The sequence below is a fragment of the Cervus elaphus genome, chromosome X, assembly GCF_910594005.1.
Source record: "Cervus elaphus chromosome X, mCerEla1.1, whole genome shotgun sequence".
Taxonomy (NCBI): domain Eukaryota; kingdom Metazoa; phylum Chordata; class Mammalia; order Artiodactyla; family Cervidae; genus Cervus; species Cervus elaphus.
Window position 1 is genome coordinate 43,987,430 of NC_057848.1, and position 19,552 is coordinate 44,006,981.

Consider the following 19,552-nt stretch of genomic DNA (forward strand, 5'->3'; position numbering starts at 1 on the left):
TTGGGAAAACTAAGTCTGATGACAAACCAAATTTTATGTTTGCCACCAATGAAAATGAATTCCATTATGTTCTTGAATTTATTTTCTGAAGCAAGTTAAATTCTCCAACAGCTTTGATTTTGCAAATAATGTCAAACAAAGAGGCAAAATACAAGTAACTGCAACATACAAAATTACCCTTCAATAGAAATGCTTTCATAATTGGAGTCAGAGGCTTAAAATCATTATTTACTAAAAAGATACTATAAGCCACAATTTTTCTTTCAATTACACTTTTACAAAGGAACAAAAAATAGAAAAATAAAAAACAGAAATTGTTCCTAAGAGTGCTACTCGTGCCCAAGTTAGCTAGCAACTCACTGAGGTTAGTCTGCATATCCCAAACAATTGCACAGCATTTCCTGGCTTTTAGCCAATGGAAGACATAACTTCTGATAGCCAAAAAATAAAAATAAAAAAACCCTACTAGATTTAATTGATTACACAGACTGATAACCAGTACGACTTTTCCTTCTTCCAATCATGTAAGAGATAAAGACAACAATTATAAGGAAGCCCAAGGCCACACCCACTGCAACAGGAATAAGAAAGTTGAGGTCAGAGTCTGCAGAACATTCTTCAGCTGTCAGAAAAGAACAGACAGAAAGCAAGGAAAGGAAATTAGTAAGGAATGCAATTAAGCAGAAACAAGCAAACAAGAAACAAGCATTTTGAAAGTGTACGTAGGTTAGTCTTTTAGAGCATTACCCCATCTTCTATTTTTACTATATCCACCCAAATATTAACATTTCCAACTAACCAATCCTCCTGTACCTCACTGTCACTTCATCTTTAATCACACCTAATTCCTCAGTACAAAAACCATAAGTTAAGGGGACAAGGGGAAAGGGTCTGAAACAAAGAACTGTGCTTGCCTAATATGGGAAGACTTTATGCTGAATTGTCTAATAGTACCACGGGAAAAGAGCATAAAACCACCGCCTGTGTATTTCCCCACTCCCCTCCTACCTTGCCACAACTGTCGTGAAAATATAAATAAAAATTCTGAATGAGTAATAAAATTCCAGTTAAAAAGGATTTACGATCAAGAAAATGCAGTATAATGTTTTTCATACAAGCATTAGGTAATTATCAGGTTATATTATTTTTCGCCGAACAGTGACCTGGAATAAAAGCAGAATCCAGTGGACACCGCTGGACCACCAGGAAGGCTGTGTGCACGTGCAGTGTAGATTCTGAGCTCTGGATTGACTCCTTCAAGTATTAGCTAAAGGACCTTGGTCAAGTAATTTAAATTGAGCTTCACTTTCTTCATCTCTAAAAGGGGGATAATACCTACATTATAAGGTATCTGAGGATTAAAAACAATTATATGTCTAAAGTATCTGATACACATCAGAAGGTCAACAAGTGTTTATTCCCTTCTCTTTTCCTCCCATGTTTGTGATCCCATCCAAGGAGATTTTAGGCTTTGAAGTAGCAAACAGATCAAAATAGGAGCCATTCAAAAAGCCAACAATACCTTCAAAAATATTTAAGCAAAGTTGGGTGTCATATATCATTTATTGGAAGTAATTAGTACAGAAACTCAAAGTGTCCAATGCTGATCTCATAGTTTCAAGTTTAAACCAGTTTTACTATTGAGTGACTAGATTTCACTGGGACTCTTAAATCAAAATGGTAATAATGCTTTTGTTGTCCATTAGATATATAACCTCAGTGAAGTCACTTCTTTCTGTAAAAATTACGGGGTTTAGAGTAAATAGTCTTTAAGGTCCTTTATAAATCTCATGCACATAACAAATGTGGTACTTGGTGTGATTTATGATCGAACAGTAACTTGCTTTTTTACTCTAATTTTAAAATTAATCTTTTTCTCTTCTTGCATTTTGTCATGCATAAAAAAAGTTACCATTCTGAATATATAATATGAATTTCAGCAATGACAATAGCTTTTATTAAAAGGATTTACTATATTTTACTGAAAGCCTTCAGAGACTGATAGCTGGGTGCCAAAATACTGATTAGTGAGTTATAAAAATTCTGAACAAGTCAATATATACATAGAATGAATTAATAAAATAATCACTTCAATGTGAAATTCTCAAGCTTCCTTTTTACTTGTCTATACATTCAGTATCTGTGCTGCACTTCTAACATGGAGCATGCTTCGATAGGGGCTGATTATCTAGCTCATTTTAACACCAACAGCTTCTCTCTACACCCCCATCTATACTCTGCCCCACAGGGGCTGTCTTGGAAAAACTAAGAGCCTAGTTGCTATGCCTCACTGCCTGCCTTTTGAGATTGCTGTTAGCTTACATTTCATAAGTACCAGTCTGATGACAACACTAAATAGATTTTAATGCTCCAGAGATCAACAAGATGAGGTAGAGAAACACAACACAATCTCTCCTAATTAGTTCATAGAATATTTCTATCTTTCAATGCTAATTGGGCATCCAAGGAAGAGAAAAACATTAAAAAAAAAGGCAAGTGGTTAAATATGTTTGAATCTTTTCAGTCTATACTGCTGAAAAAGAAACATTTTTTAGAAAGCTCTTAATTCTAAAGCCAGATTAAGCACTGTTGTGGTCTCTTGGGTCTGTTTTATACCTAGGGAAAAATCACAAGCCTAAGATACTGACTTCAGCTTCAAAGAAGTCAGCAAAAGTCACATAAAATGCTGACAGTCCCGAGGACATTCAACTGAAAACCAAGTTTAAGCATATGAGGGGCATTTATGCCACATCAACATTTATTTAATCAACTATATGCAAAGGCACTGTGATGAGTTTAAATCAGGATAGTTCTTATACACTGAAAACAGAACACCAGTAGTGAAACAATATTTATTAATTCCATGAAGAGACAACTACACATTCAACCTCCATAATGGCCATGTTAATAAGTTTCAGGCATCTTGGGTTAGAATCCAAATTTGGCCAAGGCTTCTTAAGAAAGACCTTGAAACACAGCACACCGATGTTCTTTTCAACAAATTTGTCTTCAGGACCAATTAACATGACGCTTTTTCAGTTTTAAGCTGTTCTATTTACAGTTTTCATTAATAAAGAATGATCTCAAAATGCTGGGACTGATTTAAGACTTAAAGTTTTGCTATATCAATCTTCACAAAATATTTCAGAACTGAAAAGGAAGGAAATCTTATGTGCATGTATTTTTATATAATCAATCAGAATGCAGGTTTCTAAAATTGCTCATATCCAGCATGATGGCGCTTGAGACCAATAAAGTAAGCCAGCAACACTAGAATAAGCACTCCTGCCAAGGCCGCTCCCACCGCTATGGGCACAAGGAAGTTGTCGTCATCTGCACTGCAGTCTTGAGCTAGATGTGGAGAAAGGACAATTGAAAACAAAAACAATGACAACATTTCTAATGTATACACTTTAAAATGACAGTTCTTCCCAACACACACATTTGTTTTTCACACCCAGGCAACAAATCACTGGCACTCATTACCAGCAGATGAGATGTCCCACCAAAGTGATTTTCCAAATAACCAAAACATACTTTTAAGTACTGCCCCCCGCCCAAATATAGTCATTTTGGATGAAAGACATAAAATGATCACCTACTTCCCAGATTTCTTAAATGGAAGATAATGGATACACATATTTAGCCTTTCCTTGATGATCAAGCTGTGAGCTTTCAGAAGCAAACTGTTATGAAGTTGAAGAAGCACAGTGCCAGGTGCACCACAGATTGGGAAGCAATAATGAAATGAGCCAAATGAGCAACTATACAAAGCAGATAAGACTCGATGCAGAGCAATATGCGATCACTTAGTAGTAAGGAAAGATATCAACCGGCCCGGATTAAATAACTGTTAGCCTCAAGATTTCAGTCTGGTATAGGAGTCAGACAAGAGAATCCAGTAGTTACAATTTCAAAATGTGCTATAACAGGGGCAGGGAACACACGAAGTGTCATCGAATTTTTTCAGAGGCGCACTCATCTCAGCCTTGTTACCCAAGGCATAGGTTGAAAAAGGTGACACTAGAGCTGAAATTTTAAGAATGAGTAGGAATTAGCTGTGCATGTAATGGGCGAAGGGCATTCCAGGTATAAATAGTATAGACAAAAACATTGACCTATGGATGGTAACAAAACACAGGGCTTTGGGTGAAATGTAAGCAGGCTGGCATAGCTAAAACAATGGATTAAGAAATACTCTTGAAAAAGAGGTGGAAAAAGGATGTTAGGACCAGCTAAAAACACATTGTATGCTCTAGGTAGTCTAGCCTTATACTGACAGCAAAAAAATTTTTTTTTGCAGAATTTAAAGCAGGATATTTGTTTCGGAAGTTACGGCAGATGGAAGGCTGGAGGTATTGTTAGGAAGCAACTCTACCGCTAGAAGCCAGATGACCAATAATTCGATCCTGAACTCAGTAATGTGCAGATGTAGAAGAGACGGACTAGAGATCCAATGAGAAGGCAGAATTGACCAAATGGATGTAGGCAGTGTGGTAGGAGATAATAGAATGGCCTCCAATCCCATGCTTTGGTGATTAGGTAGATGCTGGTGCCATTCATGGTGATAAGGAATACAGAGGAATAATATGCATTTCAGCTTTATATGTAATTATTTTTGTGAGGGTTTTTTAATTTTTTAAAATCTGTGTGTTGGGAGAGGGTAGAGAGGGATCTGTGGAAGAAGGAGACATTCAAGTTTCAGATACCTGCGTCTTAACCAAGTGGTTGATGTACCTAAGTGATAGGTCAAACCAGGGACAGAGGTATTTCTCAGCAAGGGTAGATAAAATAAGAGGGTCAGGGACAAAACCCTTTGAAGAATAAAGGAGTAGGGAAAAGTAGGAAAGGTAGATAGAAAACGGTACCTCAGAAGCCAAGGAAAGAAAGTTTCCATTATCATGGGAGAAGAGTGTCAATTATTAGAGATGCCTGAGAAATGTCCACTGGATGAAGCAATACAGAGGGTGGGGGCTAGGAGTCATATTGTTGCAGGTTTAAGAGTGAGTGGGAAGTGACTGGTTAGGAGATCAAGAACTTGGGATGGGGAACACAGTATTTGTTATGAGAAGTTTACAGGGACCAAAGAAAGGTAGACAGAAGGGGGACACAGGGTCAAGAAAGGATATCTTCAGGGTGGGAGAGATGTAAGTGGTTACAAGATCAAGGAAAAAGCCATGAGTTTTTTACAGGTTGAAGATGCCTCCTGGGAGGCAGGAGAAATGCAATTCTAGAAGCACTGACCAGAAGAAAACCTACTGAGACTCCAGAAGAAAAGAACAGTGTAGACGGTGGTATGTTTGCAAAGACAGAAAGCAGCTAGTGTGTTGAGCCCCAACTTCTATTTTCCATTTCTTTGCCTCTTACTGCCCTAATTCTCCTCCTCGCTTGCAATTTACCAGGGATTGATAAATCAGATAATTATCCTTATTAGAATTGTGCCAAAAAGAAGAATGAATAGTTGCAAGGCAAATCTGTATTTTCATGTAGGAAATGTGCCAGCCTTTCACTAGTGTCTGGAGCAATAACTGGGAACAAGATGCAATCCTAGAGATTATGGACTTTGTGACCAACTTTGGTTGCCAGCTCAATGATCTTTTTCACTTGCTTCTTGGTTTTGTTAACAATCAGGATAGCTGAGATTGCCAGATGTGACTTTTGTGGATTTACGGTGTTAAGATCACCCAGTGAGCTCCTCCCCTTCAATTTCCCAAATTACCAGCCAGCATATGAACACTTGGGTGACATGTACCATAAAGTATTATGCCTTGGATTTTATATAACCTGGTTTTTAAAAAATTCATTAGTAGATTAATTTCTTATTCTGGAAACAAATTCAAAGTCCTCTCTTTCCCAAATTGGGTATTTGACCCAGTACTAAAACGACTTTCATAAATACTGCCAATAAGGCTTTCATGTAAGACAGATATTCTTAGATCAAAAAGGCAATTCCACTAATACAAAGATCTTTCTAGATGCTGTCATTTACCTAAAATGCTCTCCTCAATGAGTATCAGTTCAGTTCAGTCGCTCAGTTGTGTCCAACTAATTTATAAAAACTATTGATTTTATGAATTCAACCTGTAAAAATTCTTCGGGTAATGGAAAGATGTTTTGGTAAAACAGAAATTTTAACAAAATCACATCTTGAAGAAAAACCTCCTTCTGTAAGTCATTCTGACCTGTTCTATCTGCCTAATGTACACTTGAGACCATACTGAAAATATTTCTGGGGAATGGAAAAGTGGAAGAGTTTAATAATCACAGAAGCAGTGAAGATTTTTAAAGGTAAAATTTCATGGCCATTGAAATCTCAAGGAAAATGTTCATGGAGATTTTTTAAATGCTGTTAATCTTCAATTTTCTGTTAGTTCAGAAATCTGTCAGATACAATTTTCAGGGTGAGGGTTGAAAAGTCAAGATGTACATTTGTAATAAAATAGAAAACAAACACCTCTTTAAAACCAATGAGTTTCTCTTTGGAAAATCAACATTAAGACGCACGTTCTTACGTGACATTTATCACATACATTTTAGATCTACAGTCAAACTGTTTGAAGTTCATTACATGGATCTGAAAAGATATTTGAAGCTACTCTATACTAGTTTCAATAATATGACAATTATTGATGCAGAAAATTAGGTACTAGGATAAAAGATCAGGAGATAGGTAGGAGAAAGATGAGCCTAAGACAATGTAATATTATCTACTTAAATAAATAGAAATAAAAATGCTATAATCCTAAAAATATCTTGATTCCTTTAAGAATTCCTCCTAAAAAATGCAATAAACTTCAGATGGTATGTTTTACACTTGATGAAAATACGTATTTTATCCTAACAAGTAGCTTCTTATCCGGTTTCTTCTAAAAATATTCAGATGTATATTTTTCTTCACTGAAATGAAAAATTTCACTCAAAGAAATGAGTTAAAAAAAAAAAAAGAAAAGAAATAAGAGTAATAAGACTTGAAAACCCTCAGCCCCCAGATGAAAAAACTGAGAGACCCCAGTTGAGTAGCTTGACCAAAGGCACATGGTTGCTAGTAGAGTTGGGAGCTGTGATGATTAACTGTCAGTCACAGGCTTAACTGGGTAATCCAGAGGAAAGCCAGCCAGGCTGCTAAACGGCTGTGTGTGACACACTAAGGCAGACTGGGAAGTCATCTAGAAATTGGAAGTTTCATGCATTTTAAGGTGATCTGAGAGAAAGATTACATACAATCCTGTTTTGGCTCGGTTTGTGTGGCTGCAATGTACAGATATTAAATAGCAGCCTCAGTTTAGGTGTTGAGAAAAGTATACAGAGATACTCTGTCGCTTTTACTATAAAATATTCTAGATCATTGGTTTCCTAACACATTAGATTCAACACACACACATATACCCCATACACATCTCATCCCTGGCCTGATTTTTACTCTAGCCACCCCAACATCAGTAAGGACCTATATACATATATATGTATACACACACACACACACACACACACACACACACCCCACTCTCCCAGAAAGTAATATACAGAACATTCTGGAAATAATTTAGTTCTAAGCATTTCTGAAGTTTTTCCTTTTGGAAGAAATTGCCATTATATAGTATACAAAATCTAGACTTTAGCCAACAGGAAAGAAATGTGAGCAAATTTCCTTAAGAAATAAAAGAATCTTTATTGTTTGTTTTAGAAGCAATATGTTGAGCAAATGGACAGTCAAATAACCGAAGAGAAATACCATACATCAACTAGTGGTTTAAACATTTGAGGAAAAAACATAAAAGCATTTACATGGACCAGATTCTTTATACAAATGCTAACCCATGAGAAACACCCAGAAACCAAATAGACTGTTAGACCCTCAAGATGTAAACCCAGTAAAACAAAATTACAAAAAGTACAAAGAACACGTGGCTATATGAAATAATAGTGAATAATAGCATATAAACTGGCCCATGTAAAGTACGAAAATAGTCAATTAAGTCAGGTTCTCTATAAAACAGTGCTACTTAGAGGTATTTTAATATGAATCAGGTATATAATCTAAAGGTAGAAACTTCTAGAAACATTAACAGCATTAAGCCAGTGCCACTCGCTTGTGCTTCCAATTTTTATTTTTTAAAAAAGCTGCTTTGACTCTTGAGAAATATGTAAGGCTCATACTCTTGGAAGCGTCGTCCATTCCTATAAGGGTTAACAATCTTACACTAAAACATTATTTAAATAAAATTTTTTTTAAAAAATCAGATTTATATTTAGCCTTTAAAAAGTGCCTTAAGCTGGCAAAGCAGCTCCAAGTAGCTTTCTAGAGAGGGGCTAGTTAGGAATCTAATTCTGAGCCAGTAAGATTTTCAGGGTACTCTAAACAGAGAGCAAATTTAAGTAGGAGAAAATATCATGCCAATATAACTCAAAAGGTAGTTACAGACATACTCTGGCTAACATGCTATGGCCTCTGTGTGTCAATTGCTGGACTACCAAAATAAGTCAAAACAAATAACATTTTGGAACCTAGCTATCTCATTTTCTAGTGAATGGAGGGGTATATAATCTCCCACCTCCCCAAAACACAGAACCTGCCATATATTGCTGCATATTAACAATTTTTTAATTGCTCAGCCATCTCAAAGCCAAAAGAAGACCTATTAGAAGCAGCAAGAAATACTTATTATCAAGTTGAAATGCTTTGCCTTCTCCTATAAACATCAGGTGGTGCAGGTGAAATGGACAATTGGTGCCTCTCCCCAGAGCACAAAACTTAACACAAAGTACGTGAATTGATGATGCTACCGTAATGAATAACAACATAAGCTTTGATTAGCACGGAACTAGTTAAATATGAAAGCCACGTTAGTAAATGTAGCCATCAATGCAAGCTGGAAAGGAAGAACAGCTTTTTCGTCAACAAAGAGGGGACCAAGACTTTTGGGTTAGGTCCAAGTTCTTTATCTAGGTTCTAGGACATACTGGCATTTCTTCTTTAAGGAAAAGGAAAGAATAAAACAAACTACCACCAACATGGAGACTCAAAGACTAAAGAGTAATCTACATAAATCTAGTGACATTAATATTAGCACTGTGTGTAGGGGCCAATTTATGGGTACAAAGAACTAACACCCCAAATTGGCACTGCCTGGCAATTACCTCTAAAGCATCTAGATAATGGATTGAAATGCCCAGTTGGAATAGTCTTGTATCTTACCATTTAAAAGGCTGAATTACCCAGTTTTTTTTTAAAGAAAGGATTCAAAGATAAGATTAACACCTATTCTAAAATTTTAAAAGCTTTTGTATCTTTTGTTGCTACAGCCATATTAAGTACAAGTGTACTCAAAAGGCATTAGAAAAGCATGCATTGCTAAGAACATAATACTATTAGACCCTGTTCACACCTATTGGCATATCTCTCATAGTCAAATATGCAGCAATGCCAAAGCAGCTGAGTTAACCTGCAAACAAAATCACTAAGAAATGCAAAAGGAGCAAGTACAAATCCACTGTAGAATGTGTTGTCTCAATTTGACTACATACGAGGGTGGGGAGGGGGTTAAGCTCTTTTTCCTAAACTGTGTATTTCTAGTCAGAATGTCTAAAGTGACAACAATGAAATACTAATTCAAGACAATGTAAAACAGAATCTATAATCCATGCAATTTTGCACATTTGGGGGGGAGACACTATAAAAATGTTTTAAATTCCTTAGTTGGAAAAGCCAAAACTGTGTGATTCATTTATCGTTTATCATTTTAGGGGTCTTTTTATCTATTTGAGTTTGAAATCCCTGATACCACCTGTTTTAAGATCAGCACTGTAAACTATATATACCTTAAGTTGAACAGTATTGCATGTTGGAACTTGTACTTGCTTTTATTATTCTGTAATAGAGCCTCATGTAGATTAGTGTTACAGAGTCTGATATCCAGCATAACTTTTTCTTCTGCCAATTAGGTAAGCAATCACTATAACGATAATCAAGCCTGAAAGACCAGCACCAACTATAATTGGTATTAGAATGGTGTCATCATCCAGCGAACACTCTTGGGCTGTAGGTGAGAAAAAGTGTGTAACAAAGAGTGAGTATAATAAAAAAAAAAAATGATGTTCCAAAAATAAAAGATGTTCATTAAAAAGTCAGAAAATGCTCTTAAAAGATCAACTTTAAGTAATTAAGACAGGTCTATTTTTATGACAAAGCTACATAAATTATGGATTGTTCTAGAATCAAAATCCTAAAACTTATTTGTCCTTTCATTCATGTATGTATGTATATATTAGATATATATGTATACTCATTTATGTAAAACACATACATGTATCTATATTTCTTTGTTTATATATTCCAAGTGCTTTCCAAATTAGGAGTATTACTTTATCAGAAATGAAGGGAGCCAATCTAGCCAGATTTCTACATAGCCAATTTAGACTTCATGGTAGAGTGATGTCTTTAGGGAAACTGGGAGCAGATCAGGAAGGTTTCATCACGGGATCAGAAGAGCCACACTATAGCCTGTGAACCAAATCTGGCCCAAAGGCTAAAAAAGTGCCTTATGAACATTTTTAAATGACTGGGGGAGGGGAGGGACAAAAACAAAAGAAGATGATTTTGTGATTCATGTGAATTACATGAAATTCAACTTTCTGGTATCCACAAGGCAAGTTATACTGGAAAACAGCCACATTCACTTGTTTACTGCATGTGGCTCTTTTCATGCCTCAACAGCAGAGCTCAATAGTTGTGACAGAGACCACATGGCCTCCGAAGCTGAAACACTGTCTGAGCCTTTACAAAAAAAGCCTGCAGATTCTCAACTTTGAGGAAACGCTTCTAGTGGCTGCTAAGTCAAGAAACTGAGACCTCAGACTAATTTGAGTGTGTTTACCACATTTATCAATCCAGTCAGGGCTCACAGGGGCTATCTTTTCCATTTCTAGAGAGCAGTCTGATTCAGTAAAATCCAATCAATACTTACCTTACTGAAAGTCTATTTCCTCCTCCTATATAGTCAAGTATTGCCAGTCAAGCACCTAGCTCCACGAACAGACTACACATTCACTATCAGTACTAAATGTTGTATACTCCTTTGGGTGATATTTCTAATTCTATGTATATGAAAACCAAAGTGGCAAATAAGAGAAAAAATACAGCTCATTGTATTTTAGTTGACTAGATTAACAGACTTGAGCTGACTGCAGGCTGCAAATAATCTGAAGTTCTAAACACAAATCTGGACTTAAAATTTGAAGGTAATAATGTAGGGGAGGAGCTTGATAAAAGACTCAAAAGTAAAACAATGAAAAAGGATCAAAATAATTGAGAAGGAAATGGTAATCCACTCTCAGTATTCTAGCAGGGAAAATCCCATGGAGAGAGGAGCCTGGCAGGCTACAGTTAGGCTTCAGTTCATGGGGTCGCAGAGAGCCAGACACAACTGAGTGACTGAGCACACAAGCAAAAACTGAAAAAGGGGAAAATGAGTTCTTGAGACTATGTTTTAATTGTGATCAATCCCTCTAATCACAAGAATGGTAGCGTCAAGAGCCTAGAATTTATTCTGGCCTAACCAAGGCTGGCTAGGTGTTCAGCACTACTACAAAACCGCTGAGCAGCTCACAGCACATTCACTTTCAGATGCAGCTTCCACATTTCTAAACCACTGAATTCATCGTTGAAAAGGATGTGGATGACTGGTGTGGCTCTGCTCAGCAGAGCTGTGATCCACAAATCGTCCATTTTATGTAATCGGGTTTAAAAGACGAAGTCAATTAAGAAATTTTATGTACTTTTCCCTCTTCATGCAGATTTTAATCTTGCAATGCCAAATCCATCTTTCATAATCATATAAACACAGTGTAATGAGCTGTTCACAAAGCTTTCACTAAAAATCTGTTAAATACCACCATTAGCCCTGAGTAGACCTTCAAAGAGCCTCATTCACACTGGCACATGCTTTTAAAACTCTCCAGATCATTTTAGTTGGCCAAAACATAGGCCACATCTGAGGCTTTCCTACCGCAATCTTTTGTCTTAATAAAATGAGACCAAACTGCCTTAATTCGAGTATGAAAATGTTTCCAGTGAGAAGATGGCCCCAAGAAGGCAGTCAAGATGCTCAAAAACTGCTGCTCCCCAGTGCCATCCTTCCTACAAATGACAACCCATGGAGGAGTGTCTGCGTCTTATGTAAAGCTCACGTAAAGCACCTATCAGTTTGTAGCTTTAAGGATTTTGCTGCAAATGGTTTTGAGATTACAAAACACACCTAATTTGAGCAAAATGTGAGCTAATATAGTTACACCACTTGCTCAGGGCTCTAAGAGTCGAGAGGTGAACTCCTATGTCTCTATTCCAGGGCTTCAATTTCCACGACTCAGAAGAAAAGCCACCTAGCAGTCAACCTATGAGCATAAATTATTCATAAAACTTGCTTGGTTCTTACCGGTAGAATACTTTCCTTCTGTCACACTGAAAGGCTGAACCCTTAGATCAAAGGTATTTATCTGAAATGCTCCAGACACGGAAACCGTCTGCTCTTTGTTGCACATGTAAGAACTTCCCAGGGGAGCATCCCAGTAGCTGAGATTGGTATTTGAAATGCTGTAAACTTTAAAGGAAAAAAAAATGTTAGTAACTTATCCTGCCAATATTTTTTAAAAAGGGGGGAGGGGGAAGACAATCCTGAGGATTTTTCTGTGAAATACGGGAGAGGGTACAGGGTCTGCCCACAAAAAGCCATTCTTAAGATCACTAACTAGGTTCCTTCTCTCTCTATGGATGTTGCGACAGTCTAAAACCCAGTCACATTCTTAACTATTGCTTAATATGCTTTGAAAATACAAGATATTGCAAAAGATAGAACACTAGTTCTAAGCTACCAATTTTAATTTATGGCCAAAGCCCAATTTTGACATAGAATCTTCTGTTCCATTAAATAAGGCACTTGTTATTAAATTATCTTGTTATTTGGTAACAAGATAATTACGGTTTGCATTCTTTTAGTGAAACCCATACTCTTCCCCACCCCCAGGCCAATGTTTTGCTTACCAGTGCCATTAACCAAAATCACGCTGACATTCACCTCCTTCAGATAGAATCGGTTTTCATTTTTCTGTGTGAAAAAAAGCATCCAGTTAGTCAACACATCACAGCTGTTTACAGACACAGTTAACATCTATGGAAGGAGAGCAATCTAACACTATCACCCAGAAGATCCAACCATGGATTAGACCTGGCCCAGTAGCACAAACTGCAACTAAGTCAAGAGACTCAAAATGTGACTGAAACCCTTTTCCTCTTCATTTTTCTTTCCAACTTTGGGACCAGAGATGATGTGCTCACCTGGTTCCCAGACACTCAGCAATTCACTCCCTCCATTCCGATCTTTCTGTCACTTTCCAAGCCCTTACCACCTCTAGCCTGGATTACAACAGCCTCTTCACAGGGCTCCCTGCCTTTCTGCCTGTCCAGTTCTGTTTTTCCTCCAATGCTATTTTCTTTCTGAGGCATTAATCTGATCAGACAATCCTGATTATTTCACCGCTTAGTATGTACAAGGTAACACATGTAAGTGTTCCAGGGAGCCAGCAAAATGGACACATTTGGATCCTGCCCCCATCGTGTTTACAATCTGCCAGAGAAGACAAATAAAAATAAATAATCATACTACAAAAAAGAAAGTGATAAATTATGAATAAAAGGAGAGGAATTCCAACCAGGGAAGGAGCAAAGGCAACAGAAGGTTAGGGGTGGGCCATTTGAATGGGATAGGATTCAATTAGGAAAACAGCAGAAATGAGTATTCAAGAAGGGAAGAGCCTGAGTAAAGAAGTCAGAAATGAGCATCATCGCAAGCACACTGGCATCTGAGAACTTTAAGTGCCAAGCGCTGTTCCTAAAACTTTACCCAGGAGGCTTCATGGAAGAATTACAACACCCCATTTTGAGATGGGATAACTGATCCATGGAGGGTGTTGAGCAACTTCCGCAAGGCTACAGATTTGACCCCAGGGATGTGCCCTGGGGATTTGACCCCAGGGAGTCCAGCTGCAGAGCCTGAGTGCTGGTTCCTCGGTCACTCTCCTACCACACTGGATGCGCACAGGGAACAGGGTGACAGAAGCTTGAGATTCACAAGGGAAAGACGGAATCATAAATCTGGATATGCAGGTTACTTTGCACAGCGGGGAGGGGAGGCTTGAACTATCCCGGCATGGAATTTAGATGTTTCCTTGTTGGCAAAACAGAACTACTGCAGGTTTCTGAGAAAGAGCTGAGCTTCAAGAAGATTCAGCTGATGCTGAAGTACATTAGGGGAGGGGAGGGGGAGGGGAGGAGAAGGGGGGACTAGTTAGGAGGTGGTCTGAAACTAGTTAGGAGGTAAGCGGTAATGTAGGCTGGAATCGGTAGGGAATGAAAACAAGGGGGCAGACTAAGAGAACTTCAGGAGAAAGCACACAGGAAGTCTTGACAACGTCACCCCATCTCTCCTTGGTTCGCCATTCAAGGCTCTCCAAAATTTGTCCCAAACACTCTTCCAAACTTATCATTCACTAAACATGCTCCATGCCTCATTTTCCACCTAGTCTAAATTGTGTTCCTTTATCCAAGGATTATTTTGTACTTTTTCACTTACCCCCCTTATACTCCACGTGTACACATCTGACCCATTCTTGTATGTCCAGCTTTAATGCCATTTCTTCTGTAAAACCCTCCTGACTCTCCCCTCCAGCCAGAATTAATGGCTTCTTCCTCTATACTCCTATTGTTGTGTCGGGCCACTCAGTCGTGTCTGACTCTTTGCGACCCTATGGACTGTAGCTTGCCAGGTTCCTCTGCCCATGGAACTCTCCAGGCAAGAATATTGGAAGCAGCCATTCCCTTCTCCAGGGATCGAACCTGGGACTCTTGTGTCTCCTGCAATAGCAGGCAGATTCTTTACCACTGAATCACCTGGGAAGCCCTCCTTTACTCCCAAAGCACTTTGTACTTCCCTCTGGTCTAACACTCACCCCACTTTGAATGCACCTCCTACAGCACAGTCTACTTTTCCACAGAACCAAATCCAAAAGCCAGCATGGCATTCAAGGCCTTCCATAAAAGTGGTGGTTATTTGTACACTGTTATCTTTACCACTTGGGGGCTTCCCCAAAGGCTCAGTGGTAAAGAATCCGCCTGCCAATGCAAGAGATGCAGGCTCGATCCCTGGGTCAGGAAGATCGCCTGGAGAAGGAAACAGCAACCTGCTCCAGTACTCTTGCCTGGAAAATCCCATGGACAGAGGAGACTGATGGGCTACAGTCCATGGGGTCACAAACAGTTGGCTACAACTGAGTGCATGCATACACACACCTTGACCAATAAATCATGGGCATCTTAAGAACACAGGCCTTCTTCTTTGTATCCCACCATAGCATCCTGTGTTGTTGTTGTTCAGTTGCCCAGTCGCATCCAACTCTTCGCGATCCTGTGGACTGTAGCATGTCAGGCCTCCCTGTCCCTCACCACCTCCTAGAATTTGCCCAAGTTCATGCCCATTGCAACAGTGATGCCATCCAGCCATCTCATCCTCTGACACCCTCTTTTCCTTTTGCCCTCAATCCTTCCCAGCATCAGGTCTTTTCCACTGGAAAAAAAAGCCACATGCCTCGTCATGGTGAGTGGCCTGTGTAACTCAATTAAGCTACGAGCCTTGCCGTGCAGGGCCATCTAAGACAGACGGGTCATAGGAGAGTTCTGACAAAATGTGATCCACCGGAGGAATGAATGGCAAACCACCCCAGTATACTTGCCATTAGAACCTCATGAACAGTATAAAAAGCATCCTGTATATACACTGAATTCAATTATCCTAAGAAGCAATTATCATGATAGGATTGAAGGTGAGATGGGCCCCTCTTAACTCTGGTGACACTGCAGATATTTCTAGACTTTTCAAAGCGCCTGTAGCAGGGTTAAAATGTCACTATTTTGAAGTACATTTTAGAATAGTCTTCTGCAATTAAGTAGTACACATTTCCCCATGAGAGTCAGAAAAAACCATGTTCCCTTTAGGATCCTACCTCAGCTAGAAAGATCAAGCTCAATCACTCAAAAGGGAATGAATCTAAAATATTGCTTTCTTTGTTCTTTTTTTTTTTTGCTTTCTTTGTTCTTATTGACTACAATATAATCTCTATGAGGTAACTTGGGAAGCTTGCTCTACCACATTGAAGATGACAAGCTTAACTATACATTCTTAATAGCAGTTCACTGGTCATATGTGTACTGTAATGGAGAAATTATTTACATATTGGAAAAAGAAGATTTTTATAAATCTTTCTAAAACATAATCAATTCCTCTGCATATATTCCATAGAGGAAAAAGGCTTTATACTCAAAATACCAAGTTTAGACAAGAAACAAAGACATGCCTAACTTTTCATATATCAGATGTTGAAGCTATTTCCCCATCCCTAGATATGAGTAATCTGATTTAAAAGCACAACTGTTTTTAGTCACTTATATATTAACTGTTGGTCGGTCAACAGGTTCCCTCACGGGTAGCTAGCCCCTCTTCCCCATTACAATTTGCTGTAACCTGTGCATACACATGCACACACACACACGCACACATACACACACCCTTCAAAAAATTATGGGGATAACAACTGCTTCTGAGGTGGAAATAAAGGTCCCCAATGATTAATTTATGCTAGCTAGAAGGAGAACATGCACAAAAACTTCTGTTTAGGGTCCAGCCTTTGATGGGACCATGAACAAAGAAAACCTGGATGCTGCCATTATAAACTATCCTGACATAGTACATGCAGAGCCTTGGACACAGTGAGTACTCATTAAGTGTTAGCTATCATTATTACTGATACTCTGACAAGTAGTATAACCTTGAAAAAGCCTAAATATCATAATAAACAGGAGAATTTTCTAACCAATAATGGAAAAAAACTATGGAAAGTACTTTGTCTTTTATAAATAGACTTTATTATTACATATATCTATTTGGACAGATTAGATTTTTTTTGATATGGGTTAATTCTTACTCCTACCCTAAGATCTATAGAACAGCAGAAGAGGAGAATGAGCTCAGTCCACAGAACATGGAAGTGACCCTGCGGGATTAACAGGAATCAATGGACAACACTGTATAATTAAGTAGTGTTGAAATGGAAAATAGAGATAATTATCCCCCTCAACACATAAACATACACACCCATTCACACAGAGACTTTCAGATGTGTTTCTGAGAGAATGATCTTGATGAACCAGTTACTCACCACAGCAAAGACAAAGTCGAGATACTTGATGTTGCTGCTGCTCAGCCTGAGAAGAGCAGTCTGAGGTTGGCAGCTGCCAGTAGCGTTGGTTGTGTTGGGATTGATATTAAAAACTGAAGCAACCTTCAGGGGAAGAGGAGGGGAGAAAGGCATAGATTAACCATAAAAATCTACAGCAAAACCTTATATTCCAATAAGATCAAGTTCACGGAGAACAAAAACTCCTTTTGTCTCCTGGATACTTAAATGTATGATGTCTTACTTTCAAAGTTGGCACAAGACCCTTAAGCTGTAACTCAGCAGACTTTAAAAAAAAAAAAAGGAAGACAAGAGGGAAGCTTCCTCAAACAATGAGCCAAATGAAAAGACATTTCTTACGGAGCACAAGAGCCATCTGTCTAGTTTGTTTAAGTCCCAAGACACTGGAAATGGGATCGGTTTGCCAGATCGCCCTCTGTAGGCCCAATAGAGCTTTGCAAGCAGGTACTCCTTTCTGTATTTACCTACCTATACCATTCAAACCAGCAAATAGCTGGAGAAACAGCTGCGCTGTGTTCCGAGTTTACAGTGTCAGTCGCTCAGTTGTGTCCAACTCTTTGCAACCCCATGGTCTGACCACGGAATTCTCTAGGCAAGAATACTGGAGTGGGTAGCTATTCCCTTCTCCAGGGGATCTTCCTGACCCAGGGATCGAGCCAGGGTCTCCTGTACTGCAGGCAGATTTTTTACCATCTGAGCCACCAGGGAAGCCCTCACAGAAAAGTGTGGAGGAGTTGTATTTTAAACTAACTGAAACAAAGATCAACTGCTTGGACTTCCCTCGTGGTGCAGTGAATAAGAATCGGCTGGCCAGTGCAGGGGACTCAGGTTCCATCCCTGGTCGAGGAAGATCCCACATGCCACAGAGCAAATAAGCCCGTGTGCCACAACCACTGAGCCCCAGCTCTAGAGTAGCAACTACTGAGGCCTGCGTGCCTAGAGCCCATGCTCCACGACAGAGAAGCCACCGCGATGAGAAGCCTGTGCACAGTAACGGTGAGTAGCCCCCACTCACCACAACTAGAAAGCCCACCCAAAGCAATGAAGACCCAGCACAGAGAAAAATTTTTTAAATAAATAAATAAGTAAATTTTTAAAAGACTCAGCACAGAGAAAAAGAAGTAAAAATAAATAAATAAAAATTTTAAAAAAGACTGCTCTTAAAAAAAAAACAAAAACTGCTCATATTCTGACCTGCTGATGGCAAAAGAATCTATACCCCAAAGAGTCCCTTAAACTAATAGGTTTCCTGCTGGCCAAGACAATCCCTTGACAGCAACATTAACTCTTTATGGTTGTATTAACTCAAATTAGTTACAACTCTACAAGACAACATCAGATCACTATTTAAAACTGCATCAGTCCATTACACACTCTTGGGCTGAAGGCTGGACCCACTACATTGGAAAGGAGATACAGAAAAGAACATATCAATAAAAACAGGCAACTATACCTTATCGTGAGTAACGTTCAGCTGCAGCCCCATGGTAGCCAGAAGACAGGTACCATTGCTATTTACAACTGAATAGGATCCGACCACTGGTTTTGTTGGAGATGGCACCGTGGTGGGAATGATGGGCACGGCAGTGGTTACAGTTTTATCTTTATCACACAAAAACTCTAAAACATACAAGGACAAAATAAATTGTTTAATTCATAAGGTCAGGGAAGAGCAACATATTTCTCAAAACAGAAGTACAAAAGGATTATATTCGGGATAGGGAATGTCTTGAAAGTATTATTAGTATTTTAAACTAAATGAGGCAGAGGTCCTCAAACTGCTGCTTCATATGCAGACAATCTTAAAAAAAGTTATGACACAGCAGATGGGCTCCAGACACATACAAATGCTTTATCTACTCACATGTGGCCACACTCATTTTTATACCCTTTGTTCCCCCCAAATTATCACCTGCTTCTGAAATGAAAATCAGAGATTTAAGTTTGAAAACAGTTCACTCCTACATTTTTTTAAAAAAATAGTGTTTTTAACTGAAAAAAAGTTTAAAAATCACTGAAGGATTTAAATACAAATGAACCTTTTTTATCTGTGTTGCCCCTACAGCAAATCATAGGCATTTCAACCTCTTCTTAGGAAGTGTTGGTCATTTTCCAGAACTGGTGCCTGAGAAATTAATGTATTTCCCATAAAGTCATACAAAAGTTACAAAACCAATTTATAAAAGTCAAGATTAGAACACAGAAATCCAATTTCTCAGCTTTTGTCTGGGATCTTCAAAAGCTTAAGAGC

The 19,552-nt window shown here is 38.5% G+C and overlaps 1 protein-coding gene across 2 annotated transcripts in view; it reads right to left on the bottom strand.

Moving 5' to 3' along the window:
• Positions 1-2,838: 2,838 nt before the first annotated feature.
• LAMP2 (lysosomal associated membrane protein 2) overlaps positions 2,839-19,552 on the bottom strand; it is a 33,744-nt gene continuing 17,030 nt past the window's right edge. The window contains exons 5-9 of one of the 2 annotated variants that reach the window (XM_043895457.1): positions 18,755-18,921; positions 17,263-17,385; positions 13,037-13,100; positions 12,432-12,596; positions 2,839-3,351 (exon numbers count right to left, since the gene is read on the bottom strand). In XM_043895457.1, coding sequence (XP_043751392.1) covers positions 3,212-3,351; positions 12,432-12,596; positions 13,037-13,100; positions 17,263-17,385; positions 18,755-18,921 — 659 coding nt within the window. In that variant the 3' untranslated portion in view covers positions 2,839-3,211. Of the gene's footprint in view, positions 3,352-7,644; positions 10,038-12,431; positions 12,597-13,036; positions 13,101-17,262; positions 17,386-18,754; positions 18,922-19,552 lie in introns of those variants that run through there. The other variant, XM_043895458.1, reaches the window with a different exon arrangement.